We start from the raw sequence: 27,325 nt of genomic DNA, 5'->3' as shown, positions 1-27,325 counted from the left end.
CCTTCATGTCTGTTCATGTACTATACTGTAGTCATATTGCCCAACATACTGAATATGTAGGGCACGGATGAAAGGCAGAAGCCTTCTGTAGGCTTTGAGTACTGCTTGCAGTTGGAGGAGACATGTGAAGCTTGAATCTTGCCAAGTCCAAGAACCTTGAGCCACCTGTTCATCCAGATGTGCTCCATAGCCCAATAGGGAGGCATCTGCAATTAATTTCTTCATGGGTGGAGGTGAACAAAGGTAACCATTACACACACAGCTTCTCTTTTCCCACCAGGCCAAAGATCTTGAAAACACTGTGAGGAACTGAAGCTCGCTTGCCCAGCTTGTCTCTACTCAGAGCATAAACTGTTTGCAACCACACCTGATGATTCCACAGAATGGAATCTTGTGAAGGATATCACAAAGGACACCATATGGCCTAGAAGGACCAGGCAGGACTGCACTGTTGTCTGAGGGCTCAGCCATAGCTGCGCGATGCGGTCCCTCAGAGCTTGCTTGCAATCCGTCCTGGGGTAAGTATGCTTTGGCTGTTATCAAATCCAAAAATTGCTCCAGTAAAAGTCTATAGTTTGCACAGAAACTAAAGTGGACATTTTTAGGTTTCCCTTAAAGCTATGAGGATTGAAGGAAGATAAGTAGGGATAGAGCCGCCAACTGTACCTCCTTCCCCGTATAACTGATTTATGAGCAGCCAGTTGTTGAGGTAGGGAAATACTGGGGTGCCCTGGTGATGCAGATATGGTGTCATCACAGACAGTGCCTTCATGAAAACCCTTGGGCGATCAAGAGAGGGAAGGAAAGCTTTCTGTACTGGTAGTGATCTAGGCTCACCATAAAGCGAAGCAACCTTCTGTGTGCTGGGTGAACATCTATGTAGAAATAGGCATTCTTCAAATCTAGAGTTGCAAATCAGTTGTCTTTGTTTAGAGAGGGGATTATAGAGGCCAGGGTGACCATTCTGAATCTTGATCAGCAGATGAAGATATTCAGTTGTTTTCGATCCAGAATGGGTCTCCAGCCTCCCTGCTTCTTGGGTATGAGGAAGTATCTTGAATAGCAGCCCTTCCCCCATGCTGAGGATGGACCAGTTCTATAGCACATAGTCAAGAGGTAGACTCCCAGCTCCAGCTAAGAGTCCTCTTGTGAGAGGGATCCATGAAGAAGGATGAAAAAGATAGGGAAAAGGGTTTTGAGATAGGGATTGACAGAAATTTTATTGTATAGCATTTGCTGGTGTTAGTCTCTAGAACTATCTGTCCGACATGATCTGATGCCACACCTGAAAGAAACAGGTTAAGTAGCCACCAAATGGAGCCTGGGTGCCGAGTGACAGGAGAACTGGTTTACAGCTCTCAAGGATCCCACCAAAAGGATTTCTGGAGCCTCTCATGGAGCTAATCTTGCATCTCAGTACCATCGGTGGAGTCTCTATCTTGGTCTCAAGCTTGCTGGAGGACTGAGTCCTGAGATTCCAGGACCGATGCCCTAGGATAGGACTGGGATGTTATCAAGCATCAGTCACAAATCTTCTGTGAGAGAGCTCTTGAGATTGCCAGATTTGGAGGGGAAAGGAATGACAAATATTGCACTTGGAAGGGATGTGGGACTCCCCAAAGCAATACAAACAAGCATTGTGGAAGTCACTAACCAGGAAGGACTGAGGGCAGGCAATGCAGCACTTGAAAACAGGGATCTCGGGCATACTAAGTACCTCAAACGGGGCCAGGGGACGGGGGGAGCCCCCGAATGCCTACTAACCCTATCACTAAAACTAGCTATCAAGAAAAAGGTATATCTACAGAAAAACTTTAATTTAAAGCAGGAATGCTAGCAAAGCTGCGAACACTGTAGGGCAGAGGTGGGGAAACTATGGCCTACGGGCCACATCCGGCCCGCGGGACCATCCTGCCCGGCCCCTGAGCTCCCGGCCGGGGAGGCTCGCCCCCAGCCCCATGTGGGCAGCACTCTGGCCCGCCGCTCCTACTGGGCAGTGCAGGGAGCGCACTGGCTCTGGCCGGGCGGCGTGCTCCTGCTGCTCTCAGGAGCATGGTAAGGGGGCAGGGAGTCCTGGGGGACAGTCAGGGAGCAGAGGGCAGTTGGATGGGGTGGAGGTTCTGGGGGGGCAGTCAGGGGACGGGGAACAGGGAGGGTTGGGAATGGGAGTACCGGGGGGCCTGTCAGGAGGCAGGGGTGTGGATAGGAGTTGGGGACATCAGGGAACAGCGAGGGTTGGATAGGGGGGTGGGAGCCCCGGGGGGCCTGTCAGGGGGCAGGGGTGTAGATAGCAGTTGCGGGGGGGGGCAATCAGGGGACAGGGAGCGGGGGGGTTGGGATCCTGGGGGCAGTTAGTGGGGGGGGGGGTCCTGGGAGAGGGAAGTCAGGGGATGAGGAGCAGAAGTCAGTTGGATAGGGGGTGGAGTCCCAGGGGGCTGGGGTGTGGATAGGGGTCGGGGCAGTCAGGGGACAGGGAGTGGGGGTGTTTGGATAGGGGGTGGAGTCCCAGGGGGCAGTCAGGAGCAGGGGTCCTGGGAGGGGGCGTCAGGGGACAAGGAGCAGGGGGGGCTGGATAGGGGGCGGGGGCCAGGCTGTTTGGGGAGGCCTTCCCTACCTGGCACTCAATACAGTTTTGCAACCCCGATGTGGCCCTTGGGTCAAAAAGTTTGCTCACCCCTGCTGTAGGGGTTCAATCTCAGACCATGGGTGGTAGAAAGAAAATGGAGGGCAGTTGGCCCACCTCACCCCTTATGCCCTTGGTTCAGAGCACCAGGGGATGGGGGGGTAGATGCAGGCCCTGCTATCACTGCAATAAAAAAAATCACTTCTATCAAAAAAGTCTTCCAATCTCCAGAGCATGGAATGCTTGTCCACCTCAAGTGGAATATACATAGGGACCATCACTCAAAGAATTTCTAGTTACAGATTTTCAAAAATTATGAATTGCTCACTACTTTGCTAGTGGTAGGCACACAATTAAACCCTCATTCCTCACTTTCCCCTGCTGTGATTTAGGTAAGCAGCTCTCTTTTTCTCTACACTTTCCTGAACTATACTATCAAACCCTAAACACTAACTAAACAAACCATAAGAACCCATAAAACAGATACACGTTTTACAGCCATTATACAAGTGATAATTAATCATTCTACTTTTTCTCATTCATGTAAAGTCTAACATGCAAGAAAGAATCATGCTTTCACCATACCAGAGGAAAACTGTACTGAAGCAGGGTCCCTCCCATGACAGATATATTAATAAGCTATGATTGCGCCCTGAGACCCATTTTGGGATTTTGGACCCACTGTGCTGGCTGTTTCACAAACAGTTTGAAAGACATTCCCTACCACAATGGGCACACAAGGGGTTGAGGATTATAACAAATACATTAATTTTAGTGTAGATAAGCCCAAAGCAGTCAGTTTTCTGCTTAACTAATTTGAAGGGAAACACCACATTCTGCAACTGAAGGATCAAATATGTATTTTTTTGTATGCATAACTACTCTGGCAAAATTCCTATACTGAAGAGGTAAATAAGAGGTAAAACGAGTCCACTGCTGTTTATTCACTGAAACATTATTAATGAGCTTCCCCTATGTATATTATGCCTTCTATTTGTTCTATTATGATGTGATGGTGTTTAACAAACCCCACATTAAAACCAGTGCAAGGCACAGAGCAGTACTGGGCGAGGTAGGCCTCACCCCTCAGCAGCTACAGGGCGTGCTCCAGTTGGAGGGATAGTTTAGAAGGACCCTGGTGGCCCAGGGGCAAGGTGAAAGTCCACCAGGTTGCACCGGAAAGTCAGACTGATGCCTGGAGCTGTGAGAGCAGCAGTTGCAGCATTCCTAAAGCTAATCTGGGAGCAGGGATCCTGATTCTCTCTCCTCCCGCTTTGGGAGCTAGAAACCCACAACAGTCTGTGAAGAATGGAACATTACTCTGTCAGTGGGACAAACAGATACCCCTGAGCTTGTGACCATGCCCCAGAGGAGCCACAGCTTAGTAGGAAGCAGTGGGAGTATAACTTGGGATGAACCAGAGAGTGGCCCAGATATTGTAATGCCCCTCTAGGGCCTTGGGTCCTTCCACCGCGCTCCCCTGTACCTGTGCTGTGACAGAACCTTAAGGGGAGTGGAAGATGCCCTCAAGAGGGATTGAGGCCCTCTACAGATGACTCAGCCAGGGCCCCCTCTAGAATGATCAGACCAGAAAGAATGATGGAACCACTGCTGGACCACTAGGCCAGCTGCCTATCAGGCTGACTCCCTGCGCATCGTGAATTTGTAACTATGAAAACATGTATCACATTTTGGGGATTCATGCCTGGGAAGGGACAAAGGAAGAGAACTATCCTACAGTGTTGTTGGAGATGCATCAACTCTGAACTGAGCAAAGCAACTCCATGTTCAGAGGCAGTTGCTACAAGAAGCAGTCTTATCAGCTCAGTTCTACGGTAGCCATACTAACAAGGAACTACAGAAGAAGTAAGGTGCCCTGAGGACAGCATGGCCAGCCTTGAATCTCTATGGACTATCGAGGTTTTGTGTAATGATCCAGATACAGAATCTGATCCTATTTCAGTTCCTCATTCAGAAATAAGAAGAAGAACTGGATGTCTTACTGACCTGAGTAGCAGAACTGATGAGTACAAATCATGGGTACTACTGTTGCTCAATCTTTGAGCATTTAGTGTTCATGAGCACCCTGGATATTAAAAAAATAATGGAGGAAGTACATACAGAAATATCTTGCCTCAGTCCAGAAAAAAGGTATTAATCAAGGAACCAGCACTACTTTCTCCTCTAAAATAGGATATTGGTTTTCTTTCATTTCAAGCTCATGTACTCGAGGTAACTTCCTCTTCATGAAACATCAATTGAAATACCATCCTTCCTATGTCCATTAGCATCAGGCTTTCTCCCTTAATCTTTGTACACTTGCCCCCAGAATCCTCTCTGCAAGACTTCTGTAAATAGGACCGAAAGGAAATGTCATAGTGAAAACGAAAAACTCTTAAGTGTCAAAAACGGAGAAGCATCCAGCTCCAGTTACCCTTCATTGCGTTCTTGGGGGTTGTTAGGTCAAAGATCTAGTCTGCCCCTACTTTGGAGCCACCGCCAGATCTCACTGAGGTTCCATGCTCAGAATGGTTCCTCTGCAGATGCAGGAATATTTGCCTCATAGCCTTCTCCATTGATAGCAGATGATGGATGCTTCAGCATCCTCTCTTTTCTGGATCTTTGGGTGCAATGGAAAGCGAAAGCCACACAATCTATACACTGCCTCAGGGACTGACCCTTGTGCTGGCACCAGAAATGCTGGTCAGTTAGCAACATCTTAGCACTGACATACAGTTTTTTAAAAAAAATTTCCAGGGCAGATATTTTATCTCCGAACTTTTATTTAGGAATAAGACAGGTGCCTGGAGACCACACCAAGTTGAACGCAGCCACTTTACCCACAGAACCATACAAAGGAGAGGAATGAAATTAACACTGACTACTCTATTGATACCAAAGCAAACATTCACAATGACAACTCATAACCATACACAAAGTAATGGAAGAAAATGTCCCAGACAGTTCCAGAGTAAAAAAAAAAAAAAAAAAAGGAAGTAACGAAGTAAAAAAACCCGCAGATTCCAAAAAATGTAAGGTCTCTGTAATTTATATTGCATTATCAAACATTATGTAAATTCTAAGCTTTCATATTAAATATCAGTGGTGTCTTTTCACTGCTTTGGTACAATCATTACAATGTGAACTGATCTGCTGACACTTTGTTAATTCAGTTTGGCAAGAAAGTTGTCTCCAAGCAAACAATACTAACAGCAAAGAATGCTGGCATTCCCTCTCCACCAAACTAATCACTTCAAAGCTTAACTGGAACAATAGACCCTGCCTACCCCACAAAAATAATCATTCTTAAATGTTTCTATGGCCAAGTCATGTTACAACAGGATTTATTCTTGCTTGTGTCGACAGAAAGGAAATAGTGAGAGAAACTTGTTTTACTCTTAGCAGGGCTTAAATATTAACATTAAAGCAGCATAAAAGCAATCTCCCCATCCCATATATAAATAAAATTAGAACATCTCCAGCATTGTCAGTCTATAAGTAGAAAAACTAGCTGGCTAATGCAACACCAAGGTTAAGTTAAGGAAGCTGAGTAAATGTTCCCACATTGAATGTTAACTCTGCCACATTGAACGTTCTTTATATTTTATGGTCTGGACAATGTAAAACATACAGAAATTCAGGTACACATTTAGCTAGGAAAGCAGGAATATAACTAGGGCCCTACCAAATTCATTGTCCATTTTGGCTAGTTTCATAATCATAGGATTTTTAAAATTGTAAATTTCATGATTTCAGCTATTTAAACCTGAAATTTCACCATGCTGTAATTGTAGGGATCCTGACCCAAAAAAGAGTTGCAGGGAGGTTGCAAGGTTATTGTAGGGGAGGTTGTGGTATTGCTGCCCTTACTTCTGCACTGCTACTGTGGGCAGCAGTGCTGGGAAGATGAAGGGCGGTGGCTGCTGGCCGGGAGCCCAGCTCTGAAGGCAGACCTGCCTCCAGCAACAGCGCAGAAGGAAGGAGGGCATGGTATGGTATTGTCACCCTAACGTCTGTGCTGCTGCCTGGAGAGCTGGGCCCTCAGTCAACAGCCGCCGCTCCCCGGCCACCCAGCTCTGAAGGCAGTGCAGAAGTAAGGGTGGTAATACCACAACCCCCTAAAATAACCTTGAGACACCCCCCTCCCCGCCAACTCCCAGGATCCTCAATTTGAGAAACGCTAGTCTCCCCCATGAAATTTGTGTATTATAGGGTAAAAGCGCATGGAAGACCAGATTTCACAATCCGTAAAGCATTTTTCATGGCTGTGAATTTGATAGGAACCTAAATGTAACATATTACTAAATATGCATAATGTGGCCAAATTAACATTACTATAGGAATCAATTTTTGCTTTCCCTAGCTTTTATATTTAACTGTGTAACCTTAACACCTACGTTATGTTTTGTGCAGTTAATACAGATCTGCAAATATGAAAAAGCATTAAAGCAAATATGTTAGCAATTTTGATCATTTGTTGGTTATGAATTTTATCTGAAGGACATATGCTCTTCAATGACACTGTGAAGTTAGGATGACTCTCCATAAGAAACTTAATCCTGCTTCTAGGTCTAAGGCTTAACTATAGGAAAATGTACAATTCTTTCAGTTACATATACATCCATTATTTCACACATTCATAGATTTTTAAGGCCAGAAGGGACCTTTCTGAACATCTAGTCTGACCTCCTATATAACACAGGACATCTCAGTATCAGCTCCTGCTTCAAGTCCAATAGCTCTGGTTGAACTAGAGCATATCTTTTAGAAAAACATCCAATCTTGATCTGAAAATTGCCAGTGTTGGAGAATCCACCACAACCCTGGGTAAGTTGGTCCAATGGTTAATTATTCTCACTTAAAAGTTTGCATCTTATTTCTAGTCTGAATTTGTCTAGCTTTAACTCTTCCAACCACTGGTTCTTGTTACACTTTTGTCTGCTATATTGAAGAGTGCCCCTATTATCAAATTTCTGCTCCCCAAAAAGGTACTTAAATAGTGTGAACAAACCATCCCTTAACCTTCTCTTGATAAGCTAAATAGATTGAGCTCCTTAAGCTTATCACTACAAGACATGTGTTCCAATCCTTTAATCATTCTCAAGACTCTTCTCTGAACCATCACCAATTTATCAACATCCTTCTAGACTTGTGGACACTGTATTTGAGCAGCAGTTGTACTGTAGTGCAAGGAGTCTCCATTTATAATTAATCTGTAATGGAACCTTCACTTTGTTGTTCCATTGCTCAGAACCTTAGGTTTTCAAAAGGCACCCTATATTAAACAGAAGTACCTTCATTATTCAAAAGACACTACTTATGTTCCGGCGAGAACACAGCATCTTAACAAGCCAAGAATTGTTAAACTGGACATAAATGGGACAACAGCAAGGCTGGTAGGTCCAAACTTCACACTTTTTTTTAATCAACTAGTATGTCAATACTCTAAAAATCCCCTAAAATGCTAGTAAGCTAATGTGGGAATAGGCAACAGGGGATAGATCACTTGATTTACCTGTTCTGTTCATTCCCTCTGAAGCACCTAGCACTGGCCACTGTTGGAAGACAGGATACTGGGCTAGATGGACTTTTGGTCTGACCCAGTATGGCTGTTCTTATGTACATGAAATGAAGACAGGAAATCAGCAAAGGTACGAAAACATTTTAATTTCAAGCTTCACTGGGAAGAGACATACAGGAGCATCTCTCCTCTGGACTGTCTAGAGTTTGTAGAGATTTCTTATATGCTATAGGAAAATGAAGACCAAGGTTTTAAAAGAATGGGTGCCTACAGTCCAGTTTTTAAATCTATACTTAGATGCCTAAGTAAAAGACTTGGTTTTCAAAAGTACTGAGAGACCCTAGCAGCTCCTACTAATCTCAATTCAGAACCTTTGAAAATCAGGTATTTATTTAGGTGACTAAATGGGTGCCTATTCTCTGCCTAAGTCTTCTTTGTAGACTACTAAAGATCTTAGCTAGCTAAGATTAATATGACAATTGGGTTTTTAACAGTAGAATGGCACCATTTTCTTCATTTAGTGGATGGACATTTTTAGTCTGAATTTTCTTCCTTAATAAAAGATAAGTCTTTCTTTTTTGATGGTAGGGTTTCCAGCTATAGGGGTGTGCCACCTGATCAAGAATTGACAGCACTCCAAGGACTCTGATTATTGCTTGGGTATTTTTCTTCCTTAACTTTAGAGCAGATTCTTACTTTTTTGGGTGCTGTGGTGAGGCCAAAGTAGCAGCAGCCTGAAAGGCTTAGCTTTAATGTTTAAACATGAAAGCACAGAAGACTGTTTTAAACTATGCTTACCACTCTAGGATATTACATTTTGGACCCACTTTTTCCATCAGCAACTAAAGTTTTTAGTGTGCTACCAGAGTAATTATTCTTGCTGGGTCAGAGTTCTCTACACAAGCAAACTCCACAGTGACAAGACTTACACAAAGGGAGAGGAATGTGCAGTGATTTATCAGGCAAATTTCTCTGGTGCATACACCTTACTTATCCAAAAAGTTGAGGTGTTGGGGGTCTTTTTAGGGGTAGGGAAAAACCCACCAAAAAAGATCATAAATTCAAAGTGAAAAGACAGTTACCTTTTCCGTAACTGGTGTTCTTCAAGATGTGTTACTCACATCTATTCCACAACAGGTGTGCGTGCTCGCCACGTGTACCGGTGCATGAAGTTTTTCACCTAGCAGTACCCGTAGGGGAGTGCCCCTAGCGACCCCTAGAGTGGCGCCTCCATGGTGCTCCCCCCACCCTCAGTTCCTTCTTGCCAAACAACTCCGACAGAGGGGAAGGAGGGCAGGATGTGGAATAGACATGAACAACACATCTCGAAGAACACCAGTTACAGAAAAGGTAACTGTCTTTTCTTCAAGTGATTGCTCATGTGTATTCCACAATAGGTGATTCCAAGCTATATCTGTTGGAGGTGGGTAGGAGTTCACAAATTGTCGGGACAGAGCACAGCCCCGCCAAACCCGACATCTTCCGTGGTCTGGGAGACGACTGCATAATGCGAGGTGAACGTGTGAATTGAAGACCACGTGTCAGCCCTGCAAATGTCCTGAATGGGGGATATGGACTAAAAAGGCAGCCAACAAGGCTTGTGCCCTAGTCGAGTGTGCCCTCACAATCAACGGCGGAGGGATTCCTACCAGATCATAACAGGTACAGATGCATGAGGTGCTCCAGTTGGAGAGCCATTGAGTGGAGATCGGCCGACCCCTCATGCTTTCGGCTGAGGCTATGAACAGCTGCAAAGACTTCCTGAACGGCTTAGTCCATTCCAGGTAAAAGGCCAGAGCCCATTCCACATCCAGCGTGTGGGGTCGGCGCTCCTCTCTGGATGCATGAGGCTTGGGGCAGAGGACTGGCAGGAAAAATGTCCTGACCCACGTGGTAGGCAGAGACCACCTTTGGGAGGAATGAAAGATGTGGACAGAGCTGGACCTTATCTTTATGGAACATCGTATACAGGGGCTCCGAGATCAGGGCCATGAATTCCGAGACCCATCTAGCAGACGTGATTGCCACTAGGAAGGCTACCTTCCACAAGAGGTGCGACCAGAAGCATGTAGCTAACGGCTCAAAGGGGGGACCCATCAACCGGGCCAGCACCAAGTTCAGGTCCCACTGCGGGACAGGGGACCTAACATACGGGAAGAGATGATCCAATCCCTTAAGGAATCGGCCAGTCATAGCATGGGAGAATACCATGTGCCCCTGCACTAGTGGGTGGAAGACCGATATGGCTGCCAAGTGCACCTTGACAGATGAGGGTGCCAGGCCCTGGGCTCTAAGGTGAAGAAGGTAGTCCAAAATGAGCTGGATCGGGGCAGCCACAGGGGAAACGCCCTGCTCAGCCACCCATCGGGAAAACCGAGACCACTTTGCCAAGTAGGCTCAATGCATGGAGGGTCACCTGCTTTTCAAGACTACGTGGTAAACCCCTTCCGAGCACATCCTTTCCTCCCAGCCTAACCATTGAGCAGCCACGCCGTGAGGTGGAGTGCCGCTAGGTTGGGGTGGAGAAGGCGGCCCTGGTCCTGGGAGAGCAGGTCCGGGCGGGACAGCAACGGCCACAGCAGGGCAACCGCCAGGCTCATGGGGGTTCCGTACCAATGTTGCGTGGGCCACGCTGGGGCAAATCAGGAAGACCTGGGCCCTGTCCGTCTTTACCTTTTCCAGGACCTTGCCGATCAGTAGGATCGGGGGGAAGGCATAGAGAAGCTGGCCTGACCAGGATAGGAGGAAGGCATCGGAGACAGCGCCCACTCCCAGCCCCGCCCAGGAGTAGAACCAGAGCCCCTGTGGATCTGCCAAGTCACGAACAGGTCCACCTGGGGAGTTCCCCACTCTTGGAAAAGTCCATGCACCACCTCTGGGTGTAGAGACCACTCATGCGGAGAGAAGTCTTGGCTCAGGCAATCCGCCTGCAAGTTCTGGGTGCCAGGTAGGTGGTAGGCAAATGTCGTGAGCTATACAGAAGTCCCACAGCCTGAGGGATTCCGGGCAGAAGAGTGGGCCCCACCTTGCCTGTTGATGTAAAACATCAAGGCCGTGTTGTCCATGAGAACCCTGACTACTCTGCCCTCCAGGTATGAGCGGAAGGCTACGCATGGCAGCTGGACCACCCTGAGCTCCTTGACGTTTATATGCAGGGCAAGGTCCTGCGCGGACCACAGACCTTGGGTCTGAACATCCTCCACATGGGCTCCCCACCCCAGGTCCAATGCGTTGGACACATCTCCACCGACAGGGGCCTGCCCCTGAACAGGACCCCATGGAGCATGTTCCCCGGGAGGGCCACCATTGTACGGAGGTGAGCACCAGCTCGGGCACCGTGAGGCCCTTGTCCATTCTGTCTTTGGCCTGGGAGAACACCAAGGCCAACCAGAGCTGGAGGGGCCTCATCCTGAGTCTGGAGTGGTGAACCACATATGTGCACGCCAACGTGACCTAGGAGCTGGAGACACGCTCTGGTTGTCGTCACGGGCAACCTGGTGACTGTGTCGATGAGCCCTTTCAGGGACTCGAATCTGTCCAGTGGAAGGGAGGCCCTGGCCAATGTTGCGTCCAGGACTGCCCCAATAAACTCTATGCACTGTACTAGCTCGGGGTGGCACATGTGGACAGTAGGAGCAACACGTGATCTCACACCTGTGACTGGGAGCTGCCCTTGACCAGCCAGTCATCTAGATAGGGGAAGATCTGAACCCCACAACGTCTGAGGTAGGCCGTCGCCACAGACATGCACTTTGTGAATATCCTGGGAGCAGTGGACAGGCCAAATGGGAGGACCGTAAATTGGTAGTGCTCCTGCCCGACCATGAAATGGAGGAAGCGCCTGTGCCCCTTGAATATATGAATATGGAAGTATGCGTCCTGGAGGGCGGCATACCAGTCCCTGGGATCCAGGGAGGGGATGATGGAGGCTAGAGAGACCATGAGAAATTTGAGCTTTACCATGTACTGGTTCAAGCCTCACAGGTACAGGATGGGCCTGAGCCCCTCTTTGGCCTTTGGGATAAGGAAATAGCAGGAGTAGTACCCCTTGTGTTTGAACTCCGCTGGCACCCCTTCCACCGCTCCTAAGCCAAGGAGCTGCCCCACCTCCTGCTCTAGCAGGGCCTTGTGAGAAGGGTCCCGCAGAAGGAACAGGGGCGGAGGGTGGTTGGGCGGGGTAGAGGTAAACTGGAGGGTGTAGCCCGGGGAGACTGTTGAGGACCCAACGGTCCGAAGTCAGCCGCTACCACTCCAGGAGAAAAGCATACAACCGGTTGGAGAAGGGAAGCTTTACTGCTGGTGGATCCCAGGCGTGAACGGGCAGGTCGCCCCCGGGCGTCCAGTCAAAACTGCCGTTTTCCCGCCTATTTGCCCTTGGAGGACCCAGGCTGGGGGGCAGATTGGGACTGCTTCTGTGGGCATTTCTTATAGTCCTGCGATTTTTTATAAGGAGGCTTGTATTTAGAGTGAGTGGCCTGGCTGGGAGCCTGCTGGGGCTTAAACTTAGGCCTAGCCAAAGCCGGAACATATAGGCCAAGTGTCTTTAAGCATAGCGCGGGAATCTTTCAGGTCGTGCAGTTTCACGTCCATCTGTTCCGCAAACAGGGCCTTGCCATTAAACGGGAGATCCTGCAAGGAGTTCTGCACCTCACTGGACAGCCCAGACAGCAGGAGCCATGACGCCCTCCTCATGGACACCGTGAAGGCCGTGGACCTCACAGCTGTATCCACAGCATCCGATGCTGCCTGCAGGGTTGCCCTGGCGGCCGCTGTACCCTCCTCCACCTGAGCTTTGAACTCCTTCCTGTCATGCTCCTGGAGGAAGTCCTTGAATTTGGGTAGAGCGCCCCACAAATTGAATTCATACCGACCCAGGAGAGCCTAGTGGTTCGCCACCCTTAACTGGAAACTCGAGGACCAATAAACCTTTCTCCCAAACAAGTCCAGCCTCCTTGAGTCTTTATTTTTCAGAGCGGGTGCTGGTTGACCCTGCCTCTCCCTGTGGTTGACCGACTACCACCAGGGAGTTGGGAGCAGGGTGGGCGTACAGGTATTCATGCCCCTTGGCGGGCACAAAGTACTTCCACTCAGCCCTATTAGAGATGGGGGCAGGGAGGCCGGGGTTTGCCACAAGGCATTCAAAATCTTTGCCACCCCTTCATGGAGTGTGAGGGCCACCCTGCCTGGAACCGAGGCTGACAGGATGTTGAAGAGGGAGTCCGAAGGTTCCTCCACCTCCTTGGCCTGAAGGTTGAGGTTTGATGCCACCCTTTCAGTTGTTCCTGGTGGGCTTTAGAGTCTCCCTGCGGGACAGAGGGAGAAGGGGTCGTAATCGCCTCATCAGGAAAGGGTGAGGAGGCAGGCGCGGCACTTTGCATGCCCACCGGTACCAGAGGACCCACCACCTGGTCGCCCTCCGGGCACGGCACCAAAGATGCATGTCCCACCAACTCCTTCCAGGGAGGCTGGGAAAGGGAGGCAAATGGATGTTCCGAGGCTCCGGCCACGAAGCAAGCCCCCAATGGGGGCTGCGTCGCGGGCCACGGTGCCCATTGGTACCACAGTGCCAGCCACGGAGCCTGGTTCCACAGCAGGCTGTTCAGCCTTACTGGCCTGTCCCATCGATCGACGATTATGAAGGGAGGTCGGGCTGGTGTATGACCTACCGCTATTCCTGGACCAGGAGGAGCGGTGCCGACCTTGAGACTGTGATTCCGAAGAGAAGGAACGGTACTGTTGGTAGCAGTTGCTCTGTGATCAGCTCCGACAGGTGGATCCGCGACGGTGAGGCGCTGACGATCGATGCCCGGGACTGCAGGAGCGGTGCCATGGCGGGGTCCTGGAGCGAGATGACGAACAGAAAAGCGTAGGCGCCCATGTTGCGACTGGCTATGGTAGCCCCTCAGAGACGAGGACCTTCGGTGCTGTCTGTCTTGGTCTCGATGGGCCCGCTCCTCGAGGCGGAGCGGTGCCTGGAGCCCCTGTCAGTCGGAACCCAGCCAAACAACCTGGTAGGGGTTGACTGTGACCAGCGTGGACTACGCGCAGGAGGGTTGTTGATCAGCGAATGGCATTGGGAACATTCCCTTGACCGCGAACAGTACTGAGCCAGGGGCGACTGCGGAGATCCAAGCAGTGGCTTGCCTCTGGACCGGGGAGCCAACGGTGGCAGTGCCCCTGGTACCGGCAGGGACGTAACATCCTGGGCTGCTTGCAGGGCCTCTGGCATGGAGGGCATCCGGACATCTGGGGAAGCCTGCTCCGAATAGGCCAGGCTACTCCGCTCGACCTGAGTTGGAGGCCTGGAGGCTGATGGGGACCGAGAATTGCCCAACATGTGTCTAGTCTCTACCCGGGTCTTGCTCCAGTGCCGCGGCGGAGAAGCCGCCTCTTAGCCTTCTTGGCGTGCCCTGCAGACAGGGAGTGGTGCCGACTGGTAGATGGCACCGAGGGATCGCCGCACACCGACACCGCGGTACCCGGTGCTGACTTGGAGCAGTGCACTGGAGTTGGAGTCAACGCCGACTCCATCAGAATAGCCCAGAGCCAAATGTCCCTTTCTTTCTTGGTCCAAGGCTTGAAAGACCTGCAAATCTTCCAACGATCGCTGAGTTTCCCCCAGACAGCATAAACAGTCCGCGTGCAGATCACTCACTGGCATCGGCTGCCTACAAGTGCTGCACAGCTTAAAGCCCGGGGCACAAACTAAACTAAACTAATCTAACTACTTCAGCTACAGGTACTACTACAATGAACAAACAAAAGTTCTAGAGGAAAGCTGCAGACAAGCTGGAGCAGAGCAGTTCTGATGCACCTTCACTGACGTCAAGAAGGAACTGAGGGTGGGGGGAGCACGCAGCACCCTTTATACTGTGCCATGGAGGCGCCACTCCAGGGGTCGCTAGGGGTGCTCCCCTACGGGTACTGCTGGAGAAAAACTTCGGTACTGGTGCATGTGGCGAGCATGCACACCTACTGTGGAATACACATGAGCAATCACTCGAAGAAGAAAACTAGGTTTCTTTGGCAAGAGCTATTCATCAGTATGATCATTTTAACAGAAGAGGTAGTCAAAGGAACATCAAGGCATGAACATGCAGAAACCTAAAAGGCTACTGCAATCCGAGTGACAGAGAGGACAGACTATCTTCACAAAATTCTATTCAATAAAATATGAATTTTTCAATCATACAAAAGGGCTAAATTTGTAATTATGCATGACTGGAGTAAATACTGCAGGCCTACACCCATGGCAGACAGATTTTAGAAAAGATTTTTGTCCTGTTTTACTATGTTTCCTGTTGTACGCACAAAGTAGTACATTAGCAAAACTAGATCTATTGCCAGAAATTGAAAATCCCAACTCCAGGTATTAAAGCAGTTAACACGGGCAAACTCATCTGTGGGGAAACTAAGCAATTTCATAGCCAGTTCCAGAAATCCAAACTAAAATGGAAGCTAAACCTCTCCAGATGCATATGCGATAGGCAAAGGACAAAAAGCACACTTTAAACAATGTAATTTGTTTTTAAAATTATATTTCAGAATATTTGGAGTAGCATGTAGAGAAGAAAACTTCAGAACTATGAACTGTCCTACTTGTAATTGCTCTGCATCTTTCAAAGAGATATTGCAAGCTAGCCACACAATTACTTTATTTTAAATCACTCAAGGAATCTTTTCTTAGAAAAAGATAGAACAATGAAATTTTCCCTTGCAACAAAGCCAATAAGAAAGCATGCAGTTATGAAATATATTGGACAGAAAAAGTGAACTATTGTAGAGAAATGGAATGGGACACTTACACAGTGGCTCTTTCTCAGGGGGTCCTGAGGTTACTATGTTCTTAAACCATCTAGACTGAATAGCAGGCTGGGAAGAAGGGAGCCACAAACAATCCACCAGATGACAATGCTACACAGTGTAGAGACCAGCATAGCTAGGAGCCATCTAGAAAGGGTTGGGAGGGGGAGGAAAAGATGAACAAAAATTCAAACGGGAATGCTATTGGTGCATTTTAGCCAGTTACAAGTTTTTAAAAAAGCAAATGATCCTTTAAACTGGGCCAAGCATTTTCTCCTTTTCTACTGTTACAACAGTCATGCAACCATTTCATGTAGAAAGTTTTATCCATGTGTTACTTGGGACCAACTTAAACTAGGTTTTCTGAGAACCGGAAATAACCCCACATCGGCTTTCAATTCCAAGGAAAGTCTACTACACTATCTTAAAGAGAAACAAATTCTGAAATAGCTTAATACAGCAATAAACACTTGTTGCCCTCTCTTCAACCATATTAGCAATGCAGGCTGGTCAAACTAAACAGTCTCGGTGAGCCACTGGATTCACTACTTCTGCTTCACAGCTGTATGTTGTTGTAATATCAAAGCCATAACCATCTACTAAAAGAGCAAACAAACAGAATTATACAAAATATCCAGAAGGTGAGGGTCAATTGCTTTTCTACATTCAAAATTACAACTACTATTCAGTAGGTCATTACCTCAGGTACAACATATTTCTAACTATACCACACTTACACAGGATCCATTCATCAAGGCACAGAGGATTTATGCAGCTAACACTGATAAACTCTAATGAGCATTATACACAAATCCCTTGTGCCTTAATAAGAAAATAATAGCCCTAGCTCTTAATCCCCGCCCCCATTCTACCTTTTCGTAAACAAAGTGTTTTGTTCTCTGAGATAGTCTTACACTAAGGAAATACAAATCTCATTCTGCTTTCTTCCTATTAATAACCTTGCTGTTCAAATGAGGAGGCTTAATTAGGTGTAGGAGAATCTGAACTTAATAAAAGTCTAATAGCTATTCAACCTGGGAAGGACACCCTACTTGATTAGGACATCAAGATAATATTTTTGTAGTATTGTTATTTTGGGAGTAACAAAATTGATTACATATTATCACTTAGCTTCTTGATGCAAATTATTTCACTATGTACTGCCACCACACGTGATGTAGGGTATTGGGAAGGGGGAAGTCAAACTCCCCAGAATAAAGGATTTAAGATAATTTTTTTCTTTCTAACCACAAAGCACAGTACATAAGGATACTATTAGCTTTAGCTCATTTACTTTAAACTTATGGAAAGGCAACCTAGTATGTTATGAAAAATTTCTTTATACAAGCTTATTCTGATAGAAAGCCTATAAACCAGCAAAGAAAAAAAAAACATTTAATGAATCAATATGATGGTTATGAACGTGTTCGGTATCATACAATGAATACTCATTCCAATAGCGATTCTGCAGATGCAGTTTGTTATGTGAGAGAGGGATAATGCTTATTTATTATGTTATTTGACTTTAGAAAAGTGGTCTTCTTGCAACTGGAGTGTGACGGAGGTAGGTACAGGCTGTGTTTAAGTTAACTATGTCAGGTGACTCTGGCTCTAGACCTAATTTTGCAAGATTTTGTAGTTTGTATTTTCTTCTTTATTCACAACATATTCTATAGTTAGCTAAAGATGTATTTTTGTTGTATAAAATCCTTTATTTACACTTAAGTTAAAATATTTATATTTTTATGCATTTATAAAAGGTACTTAACACCATCGTATCTAGGTAGCGAAGCAATATTTATTTGATATACAGAATTAGCTGCCTATGGTAATGTAATGGAAAATACACTTAGGATATGGATAAGACAGACAAGTTTGGGTGTTTTAAAGATTTATTCCTTTACTGTTAGATTAGCGTATATTTTTTACTGCTATTTGGCTCCCTGCTTTCCTGATTCAGAAAGGATCACAATGTTGTTTGTCTTCTGTAGAACTCATACCATTTTTCTGTCAGTCCAGCCACAGCACGGTGATATGAAACAGAAGAAAGGACGGCTAAGTCAAAAAAAAAAAAAAAAAAGCAGCTGGCTATGGGTCTCAGAATGTAGCTCTTAGGTACAAAGACAACCAGGGTAGAGACTAAGTTTCCTTTACTCTTGGGCTCAGGAGGCATGGTGGCTGTGAAATCTACCAGTGATGATGAAGTAGATAGTAACAGTCCTGGCCATTGTCTCTCTAGTTTTGATAAAGGAGCAGAGAGTTCCCCTGCTGCTGCAGAGGCTCTTGTATTTCTCTCTTACTAGATGTGAAGGCACCAGGAGAACTATCTATCCTGCAACTGTCAGCAACAGATGCTAAGGTCAAAGGTAGATATGTCACTTCCTTTGCAGCTGATGTTGCATTGTCTACCAGAGACAACTAATAAGTAGCCCGTGGGCAATACCCTCTTCCTGTAATCAGTGTCTTGGGATCAAGTGAGAGTTCTCTTGAAGTTTGACTACTCCTTGGCTAGGCAGAACTGCCCACAGGAAAATACCAGCAGTTCTTATAAAACTAGCAGCATCTAGGGAAGAATCTTCCCCCAGAAAGATGAAAATCAATAAAAGTAAAAAACATTTAAAAGAGAATTAGTTTAATCTTCTAATATTTATTTTATACTTATTTTAATAAATTAACTACACAAATTGAGTCAGTTGAACACTACACCTTATAGAGAATGACCTCTAATTTTTTTAAATACCACGATACTGAGTTCAAGGAAGTGTTTGTGTTCTAACAGACTGTGCTGTCAAGAACATGCAGATACACAACAAGGCTAGTAGACACATGTAGCATATACTGGCAGTGGGTCATTCATGTGACAGAGGAAACGGATAAGAGAACGAGAAAAGTTGAATACCACTGTTTAGCCAAAAAATCAAAACAAAACAACCAAACAGTCACTAAACCTACAGTGAATTAGTGAATTCATACTTCCTTTAATCAATGTGAGCATAGCCTTTCCAATGAACCTTCAGAATGGGCAAAATGGAAGACACTTCCCCCTCTCTCTTTTGGTATTTATACACACAAAAAGTTGACTTACGTTAGTGGAACTGTGGTTGCAGCCTTTGCCTGCCTTTTACTTTTCAGGGCACGAAGCTTATCACCTTGTGTTACACAGTTTGCATCATCTTCATCACTGTACTGGATAAGTAAACAAATTATAAGACAAGGATTTTAAGTTTTACCCATTAATATCGCAGTTTTATTTTAAAAATTATAATGCACACAAACTTCTTCAAGAACAAAATCTGCAGATGTAAATTAAAGCACATTTACTTGTATAAATACAATTATATCTTCCCTAACTCATAGTTACTGCATTTAAATGTGCAAAGCATTAACTCATGAGCTATTCAATCAATATACCACCTGACTTTGAAATATTGGAAGTATTTTCAACAGTGCTGTTTAGATATAGCATTATCTTGGTTTCTATTCTTTCTTGGAATTCACATCTCTCTCTTTTCCTATATTTGGCTTTTAAAGACCACCACATCTCCTTTTACACTGGATGCCAGTGGCTAAACAAAGGTATCAGACAGTGTTCTAGAAGTCAGTTGTCATGGTAGGAAAAGGCATTTCAACACTTAAAAAAAAAAAAAAAAAAAAAAGCATATTTGAAATAGAACAAGAATACTTCTGCTTGCGAACTTCAAAACCTTGATTTGTGTCTGTTCTAATATTTACCTAGTGAATGAAAAAGTCTAAAATATAACAATATGCTCTTATTTCAACTGCAGCATGCACTTCCATCTTTCACACTTGCTGTCCATACCTTGTTGTCCCCAAATCTTTTAGTATGAAAAGGAACATAGCAAAACATACAAAAAGAATCTGACATCTTGAGCTTTATTGTACTCATAGCTTTGTCCATGTCCTAAGCGGTCCTCAACAGCAGTTAAAACATTTACAACAGCAGAACATTAGGACGTTTACCAGTTCAGTGTCTTTTCTGTTGGCTCTCCGGTTTTTTGCATCATTAATTGAAATATCATCTACTCCTGTGAGGATTTTTGTAACAGCAACTTTGCGATTTCCCTTTAACTTTGCACGGAAAATATCTCCTTCTGTCCAAAGTTCTGTCTGTTTCCTATTATGGAATGGAAAAAATAACCATGTTATAACTTTCCAGAAATTAGCAGTGTTGCTTGCTTTGTTTTTAAAGGAACTAATTTCTAATTTTTCTATTAAAATACAGTTTTTAATTAGTTTTCCAAATTACTGATTCTAACACAGTAACAGTCTACTTACTCTACAAGGAAGTGCTGCTGTGGTCCAATTACTGAGCCGGGTCTATTTATTCTAATCCAGGCAATGGTTTCAGCAGCTGTCATCCTGTAATGCTTCATAATATAACAGGCTATAAGTGTACCAGTTCGGCCAAGACCAGCTGTGTAAGATACAAGATTCTTTTTATACACATATTTTTACACAGAGTTTAAACTAAAATCTTAAGAACTAAAACTAAATCACTTGTATTGCTGCTTCTATGATTGACAAATATTTAATTGCCCATCTTACTAAATCTATCGCTGGCCAAACTTACATAGGGAGCAGTGTTTTCAAAAATTATGTCCAATATTTGTAACGTAACTTATTGTTTGAATAAAAGTATTACAATTTTAGGTTTAGAAAGTGACTTTCCAGTAAATCACAAATATGCTTTTGAAATCAAGCCTTTCAAAGTCAGCTGCTTTTTATGTACAGGAACAAATTATAAAGACAGCTGTCTATAGCACTATGCATCATAAAATACTTTAATATACAAATAAAATTTGCAAATTAAATGCTCAACTAATATACAAATAAAATTTGCAAATTAAATACTCAACTAAGAGAATATGAACTCAAAAATTGCCTTAAAGTAAGATAACTACCAACGCATCCCCTTACCAAGATCTATGGGGGGAAAAAAGACAGGCTTTGCAGTATGCCCTAAGGATAAACAAATCCAAGTCCCTGTCAACAGTCCTCTCCCAATTTAACTTGCCAGGGAAGAGGAGAGAGAAGTGTGTGAAGGAAGAGAAACTGGCTCCAGCTTAAGTGCCTGGACTGATCACAACTGCTGCCTGGGGTGAGAGACTGTTTGGTGATCAAGTCTCAAACTATTTAGGAATTTACTGATCAACAGCAATATCTTCAACTCTACCTAAAAGCGAATAGACAGACAAGGCAAATCATGCAGCACTGATATAAACAGGCTTGAAGGAATTAGATTTTTATTTTTCGTAATTTTGATGGATGAAATCAATGCTTAATCATTTTTTTCAATTTTTATCAATTTAAATGTTTACAGTTGTGCAAAGTCATAGGGGAGGAGGTCAGACAATTATTCAATGACAGTAGATATTGAGATTCAAAAAGTTAAAGCTTTATAACTGCCAGAACATCAATTGTTAATATCATGTCAAAACATCGTCAATATCCTTAAATCAAATTCTAAAGCTCTCAAGCAGCATTTTTCTTCCTTTGCCCACCTGTAAATTTCTATCATCGACGGAAATATTTTTTCAATGGTTTGAGTGAGTATAGCAAAATCAATGTTAACCAACATTTACCAACACAAATTTCAGTCTTCCAAGCCTAGATATGTGTGCTTTGAATGTGCTCCTAATGTAAGGTTGGATGTAAGCCTTGCTCAGTAACGAACACTGTGTGACATACACAAAATTATCACCTCCAGTCAACAGAAGGTCTCCTCCTGGCTCCCAGACCAGCACACCTTTCCATGGACAAAGAAGGCAGGAGGGATTTCTGCTGTGCTTGTGTCTCATCTGGGCATCTATGTCTACCTTGTGGAAGGCTGAATAGGGCTTGGGGACATGCTCAGTGCAGTTATGTAGGAGCTCTGTAGAGCTAGAGAACGTTCAGGTATTTTGTCAGCAAACCTCTAAAAAGCTTTATTAAATCTGTTCAAATGATTATTTTAAAGGCTTATAATTTAGCCAGATTTGGCTAGTTACTAAAGAAAATAAAAGCAGCTATCTCCATGGCACTTAGGACTAACACTGTACCAAATTTATAGTTTCTGCTGAAAAGCATGGAGATGATTGGAAAAAGAAGCGTTAACATTGACACTAGGGAAAAATAGGCTTGCAAATCTCATAAGTAGCTGAAAAGATCTGCCAAAACAAATAAACAAAAAAAATCAGCTGAAGCAGAGAACAAGCATGGAAAATATCAGCCAAAATGGTTACAGTTTGGCTAACTTATAATCAATTGGAAATAAGGGCTTATGATGCAAAGTGTCAGGTAAACTTAACTAATTATAGGCTTTGCTATCTACTCTCATCTCCACCTTGTAATATGAACTGTGCATGTAACATACCTTTGCAATGAACTGCTATAACACCTTCAGCATTTTCACAAATATTTAGGAATGTTTTGACTATAGTATCACTAGGTATGCTTCCATCAGCAAAGAAGAGGTCATAATGCTCAAAACCAGCATCTGAAAATCGTTTGGCATCATACATTTTTTTGTTAAGACGTATTATGGTAGTAACCTTGTGTCTTCTGAAATAGGGGAAATAGGCCTCAGGAGCATGGTGGGGATAACCTGCAGGCAGAAACAAAGGAACTAGTCATGAAAATTGCATATCCAAATGAAAAAAACAAACAACATGTAAAATATCTTATTTTAAAGTTATGTCCAATAGAAAAATTCCATTTCAGTCAGTTAATTTTGAAACAGTCTAATTCAAATACAGCTAAAGAAAGTCTTGGGCTTTATCATCGCCAAGCGTTCCCGCACCCTACCCCCAAAAAAGCTAAGAAAAGCATACCATCGGAGGAACAACTTTTTAAAAATGATAAAGTTGCTGTTACTCATAACAATCGATCAAATACACAGTAGTAGCATAGGGGTTTGTGTCCCCAAAGCATACCGTTTTCAGTTTTACTTCTTGAATGAGGTCCACTGAAGGCAACGAATTTGTTTGGTATTATCCAGTTAAAATCCCCATTTTCTGCTTTCTGTCAAGAGAAAATGCATGATTTACCATTATCTCTATATTTCAGGGATAATTTCAGGGCAAACTGCATGATTTACCATTATCCCTATATTTCAGGGCAAACTACGGCGTGCAGGCCACATCCAGCTGGCCAGCTGATTTAATCCAGCCCTCGAGTTCCCACTGGGGAATGGGGTCTGGAGCTTGCCCCGCTCCCGCGTTCCAGCCGGGGAGCAGGGTTGGTGGCCGCTCCACACATGCCTGCTGCGGTCACGGAAGCAGCAGCATATCCCCTCTCCATCTCCTATGTTTAGGGGCAGACAGGGGCCTCCGCGCACTGCCCCTGCAACTCCCATTGGCCGGGAACTGCAGGCAATGGGAGCTGCGGGGACGGCACCTGTTGACGGGGCAGTGCGCAGAGCCGCCTGGCTGCGCCCCCACGTAGGACCCAGAGGGCGGACATGCCGCTGCTTCCAGCAGCTGCATGAGGTAAGCGCAGCCCTGAGCCTGAGCCCCTCCATGCCCCAACCCCGAGCCCTAATCCATTTCCCACCCTCCAAATCCCTAGATCCCAGCCCAGAGCACCCTCCTGCACCCCAGCCCCAGCCACACCCCAGAGCCTGCGCTCCCAGCTGGAGCCCTCACCTCCCACACACACACCCCTGCCCTGAGCACCCTCCCACACTCTGAACCCCTCATTTCTGGCCCCACCCCAGAGCCCTCACTCCCTCCTGCATCCCAACCCCAATTTTGTGAGCATTCATGGCCCGCCATACATTTTCCATACCCAGATGTGGCCCTCGGGCCAAAAAGTTTGTCCACTTAGCTAGTTATAGAGGTATAAAAGAAAGAATCAAAATGACTGTCTGCTGGTGTAAGGGCCTGCTCTTACTGTGACAGTCTGAGGCCCTGTTCTTAGGCTAAGGCCTTTGGCTAAGCAGCAGAGGCAGCCATAAGCTGGGAAGCAAACGGTCACATCCTCACATTCCAAACTAGTCACATTGAAATAAGGTGCTATTGGGCTGTTAGGAATACAATCCTGTCCTGATAATGCCTATCACCTCCAGAGAAAGGGAAGTGCCTAGAAGATGTAAAAGGAAACTTAGGGTACGTCTTCACTATCTGCCTGATCGGTGGGTAATGATCGATCTATCGGGGATCGATTCATTGCGTCTCGTCTAGACACGATAAAATCGATCCCAGAATCAACGCCTGTACTCCACCTTGGCAGGAGGAGTAAGCGGAGTCGACGGGGGAGCCGCCGCGGTCGACTTGCCACCGTGAAGACGGCCAGGTAAGTTGAACTAAGATACTTCTACTACTAAGTTGCATATATTAGTTCAACGCCCCCCCCAGTGTAGCCCAGTCCAAAGTTTAACAACATCCTGTCTGGCAAGAACTCACTTATCAATAGCTAGGATGTGAAATCCTCATTTCTTTGTTGGTCTATCACTGTAGTCCCCATTTCCCTATTGTTTGTATAATCTGTCTGGTTCTGTGATTGTTTCTGTCTGCTGTATAATTAATTTTGCTGGGTGTAAACTAATTAAGGTGGTGGGATATAATTGGTTAAATAATCATGTTACAATATGTTAGGATTGGTTAGTTAAATTTCAGTAAAGTGATTGGTTAAGGTATAGCTAAGCAGAAGTCAAGTTTTACTATATAGTCAACAGTCAATCAGGAAGAAAGAGGGGGGAATGGGGCTGGGGAAATAGGAATCATGTTTTGCTAAGGGAGGGGAATGGGAACAGGGACACAGGTAAGGTTCTGTGGTGTCAGAGCTGGGAAGGGGGACACTAAGGAAGGAAACTGGAATCATTGCTTGCTGGAAATTCACCCCAATAAACATTGAATTGTTTGCACCTTTGGATTTCTTGCATGAACAGAGAACAACAATACCCGAAGGACCAGGGAAGTGAGCGGGTGAAGGAATAAGCCCCTAACAATGCCATGCTTCTTTGCCTTTAAGAGAGTATATTTATTCAAGTGTTGTAGACTGTTTAGCTGTACAGTTACACACAAGAAATTTCCCATAAATTCAGGTGAATTTCATGGGTTTGAAATTCCCAAGATCAATTATTACTTTTTTTTTTTCAAGTCTGCACTTTTGTCATCTATTACTTCCCACTTAAAGTTTCTTTTAAATGAATGCCAACTGGTCCTACTGATTAGCTAGAATTTGTCAAGTTGCTCATTAACTTTTCCAAGAGCAGATCCTGCCTCTGAGAAGTGCCTTTGGAACTGAAGTTTATCATCATCCTACAATGGATAAAAATCAGATGTGGAGAAATAAGTATCTAACTAACTACATCTTTCCAGATACCTCAACTCCACTTTACTTCCTATGCTCTTTCATCTCTTGAGCTTACAGTCACAAATGCAGGCTTCTAACTCCACCGTGTTTAAACTTAAATGACCTATCTTGCTCTCTTAGATCCTTAAATAAAACGTATGGTAATAGCGGTTTTAAAAGCAGAAATGGAACTGACAGCGACAAAAGCAATAGTGCATATCACAAAAAAATCATCTTCGTATTTATAGTAAGAGTAACACTACCACCATCTAGTGCTTATATGTCATCAATAGATCTCAACACACTTTAGAATCTCAAAGAACGTCAATATCATTATTCCTATTTTAAAGATGGGGAAACTGAGGCACAGAGAGGGGAAATAACTTGCCCCAGGTAAACCAGCAGGACAGGAACAGACCCCAGGTTTTCTAAGTCACAGTTCAGTGTTTATCCCCAGGCCACACACTTACCTCATAATGCTCATATTCATCTACATCAAAAGCACTGAAATCCAGGAAGCCATATCGCAAAGCCTAAAATCCACAATATAACTTTTAACAAAAAGAACCTTCATCAAAACACAAAATGCATCACCATTTTAAATTTCTGCATACCCCTTACAGTGGATTCTCGCAGTCCCTTCCAGTCCTATGATTCGATGATCTGTTTTTCACCACTGTGCCCGAGTAACATTTCCTCATTATATTAACTCCACTAATTGGACTGAACTCAACTGAATTCATAAACATTTTAACACTTGTGAAAATGCTGGAGTTGTGGAAAATATTTAGCATTCAGTCTTGGTCCAAGCAAACCCCTCCATTCCTGTGTCCATGTTACATATACTTCAATACAATTAACGATAAATAAGCAAGCCCACTCTTTTCTGATTTCACTTAAAAATAAAATGAGAACCAGGCCACAGAATCATTCATGGCAACACGTCTCAGAACCCCAGTCAACTAATTCAGGTTTACCAGGCTTGCTCTATGAACTAAAAATAGCAGTGCAGACATTCCTGCTGGGGCTGCATCTTGGGCTCTAAATCAAATCCCTGTGACAGGTTTCAGAAACCGAGAGGGAATATCTATACTGCTATTTTTAACCCTATAGCACACGCCTGAGTCAGCTGACCAGGTTTCTGAGGATCGCTGCCACAACTACTACTTCTGCCTGCCCCTCTCCCCCAAGTGTAGATATACTCAGAGTTGCAATAAACCCTTGGATGACTAAATCAGTGGTGCAGAAGGAATGAAGGGGCCTGGCAACCAGTTGTCTGATTCAGGTATTTTGTCTTGCAGAAACAAATGTTGAAACAATAAGGCCACGGAGTTATGCAAGCTCCCTCCTACAGTCATCATTAAGTTACACACAACCCCTTTATAATATTTACCATGCTGACTGTTTGGAAGACCAGTAATGGAGGGCTGTTTGGTCCAACAACTTACCAATTTCCACATTAATATCAGGATGTTAGAGGTAAACTGACTGGCCTGCCCATCTGACTCCATGGCTCCTGCTAAGATTTTCTCTAGATAACTCCCATCAAGGGAAGAACTTGCTCTATATTAGGGTGCCAGACCGCACCTATACATGTTCATTGGATTCCCCAGATAGCAGTCACAGGAGCTCAATTACTATACAAGTTGTATAGACTAGGCAGAATCAGACACATTGCTGTGGTGAAGGTCGAATAATTAGGCCCTTAGTTTCATGAGCTAATCTTGGTTGTATTATAATTAGCTGACAAACGTATCACTAAAAATTATAATTTTACTTACCTTATTTATTGCATGAAAGCAGTCAAGCAATGTTAGATGAAAATTGCAAGTACCAAATGAAGCATCCCTGTAACACACAAACATGTGAAATCAGTTTTGACAGCTGACAGCATTTCTAGTTTCATAAGCAAAACTGCCTGAGTTCCCTCATGCAGATCCAAAACTAAATGAATTAAAATGTTATTTCTCAAGAGCCAGCAGTAAAAAGATTTGATTATTAGTTATTTTAAAATACTCTACTGTTTTCCAATCTTGAAGTTTATTAATTTAAGTTTTAATTTATTTTTGATTGCCTTACTGGTA

General features: G+C 44.6%; 1 protein-coding gene across 5 annotated transcripts in view; it reads right to left on the bottom strand.

Annotated features, from left to right (window-relative positions):
• Window positions 1–27,325, bottom strand: part of CDC14B (cell division cycle 14B) — a 68,345-nt gene that overhangs the window by 12,345 nt on the left and 28,675 nt on the right. For 4 of the 5 annotated variants that reach the window (XM_074953138.1, XM_074953139.1, XM_074953141.1 and 1 more), the window contains 7 exons: window positions 27,023–27,089; window positions 25,712–25,774; window positions 22,880–22,967; window positions 22,321–22,551; window positions 20,244–20,382; window positions 19,929–20,082; window positions 19,033–19,133 (listed from right to left, as the gene is read on the bottom strand). In XM_074953138.1, coding sequence (XP_074809239.1) covers window positions 19,033–19,133; window positions 19,929–20,082; window positions 20,244–20,382; window positions 22,321–22,551; window positions 22,880–22,967; window positions 25,712–25,774; window positions 27,023–27,089 — 843 coding nt within the window. Of the gene's footprint in view, window positions 1–15,949; window positions 16,095–19,032; window positions 19,134–19,928; window positions 20,083–20,243; window positions 20,383–22,320; window positions 22,552–22,879; window positions 22,968–25,711; window positions 25,775–27,022; window positions 27,090–27,325 lie in introns of all 5 variants that reach the window. The other variant, XR_012639590.1, reaches the window with a different exon arrangement.

Source organism: Natator depressus, chromosome 5 (genome assembly GCF_965152275.1).
Source record: "Natator depressus isolate rNatDep1 chromosome 5, rNatDep2.hap1, whole genome shotgun sequence".
Lineage (NCBI taxonomy): Eukaryota > Metazoa > Chordata > Testudines > Cheloniidae > Natator > Natator depressus.
The sequence above is the reverse complement of the archived record's forward strand: the minus strand, read 5'-3'. Positions and strand labels throughout refer to the sequence as shown.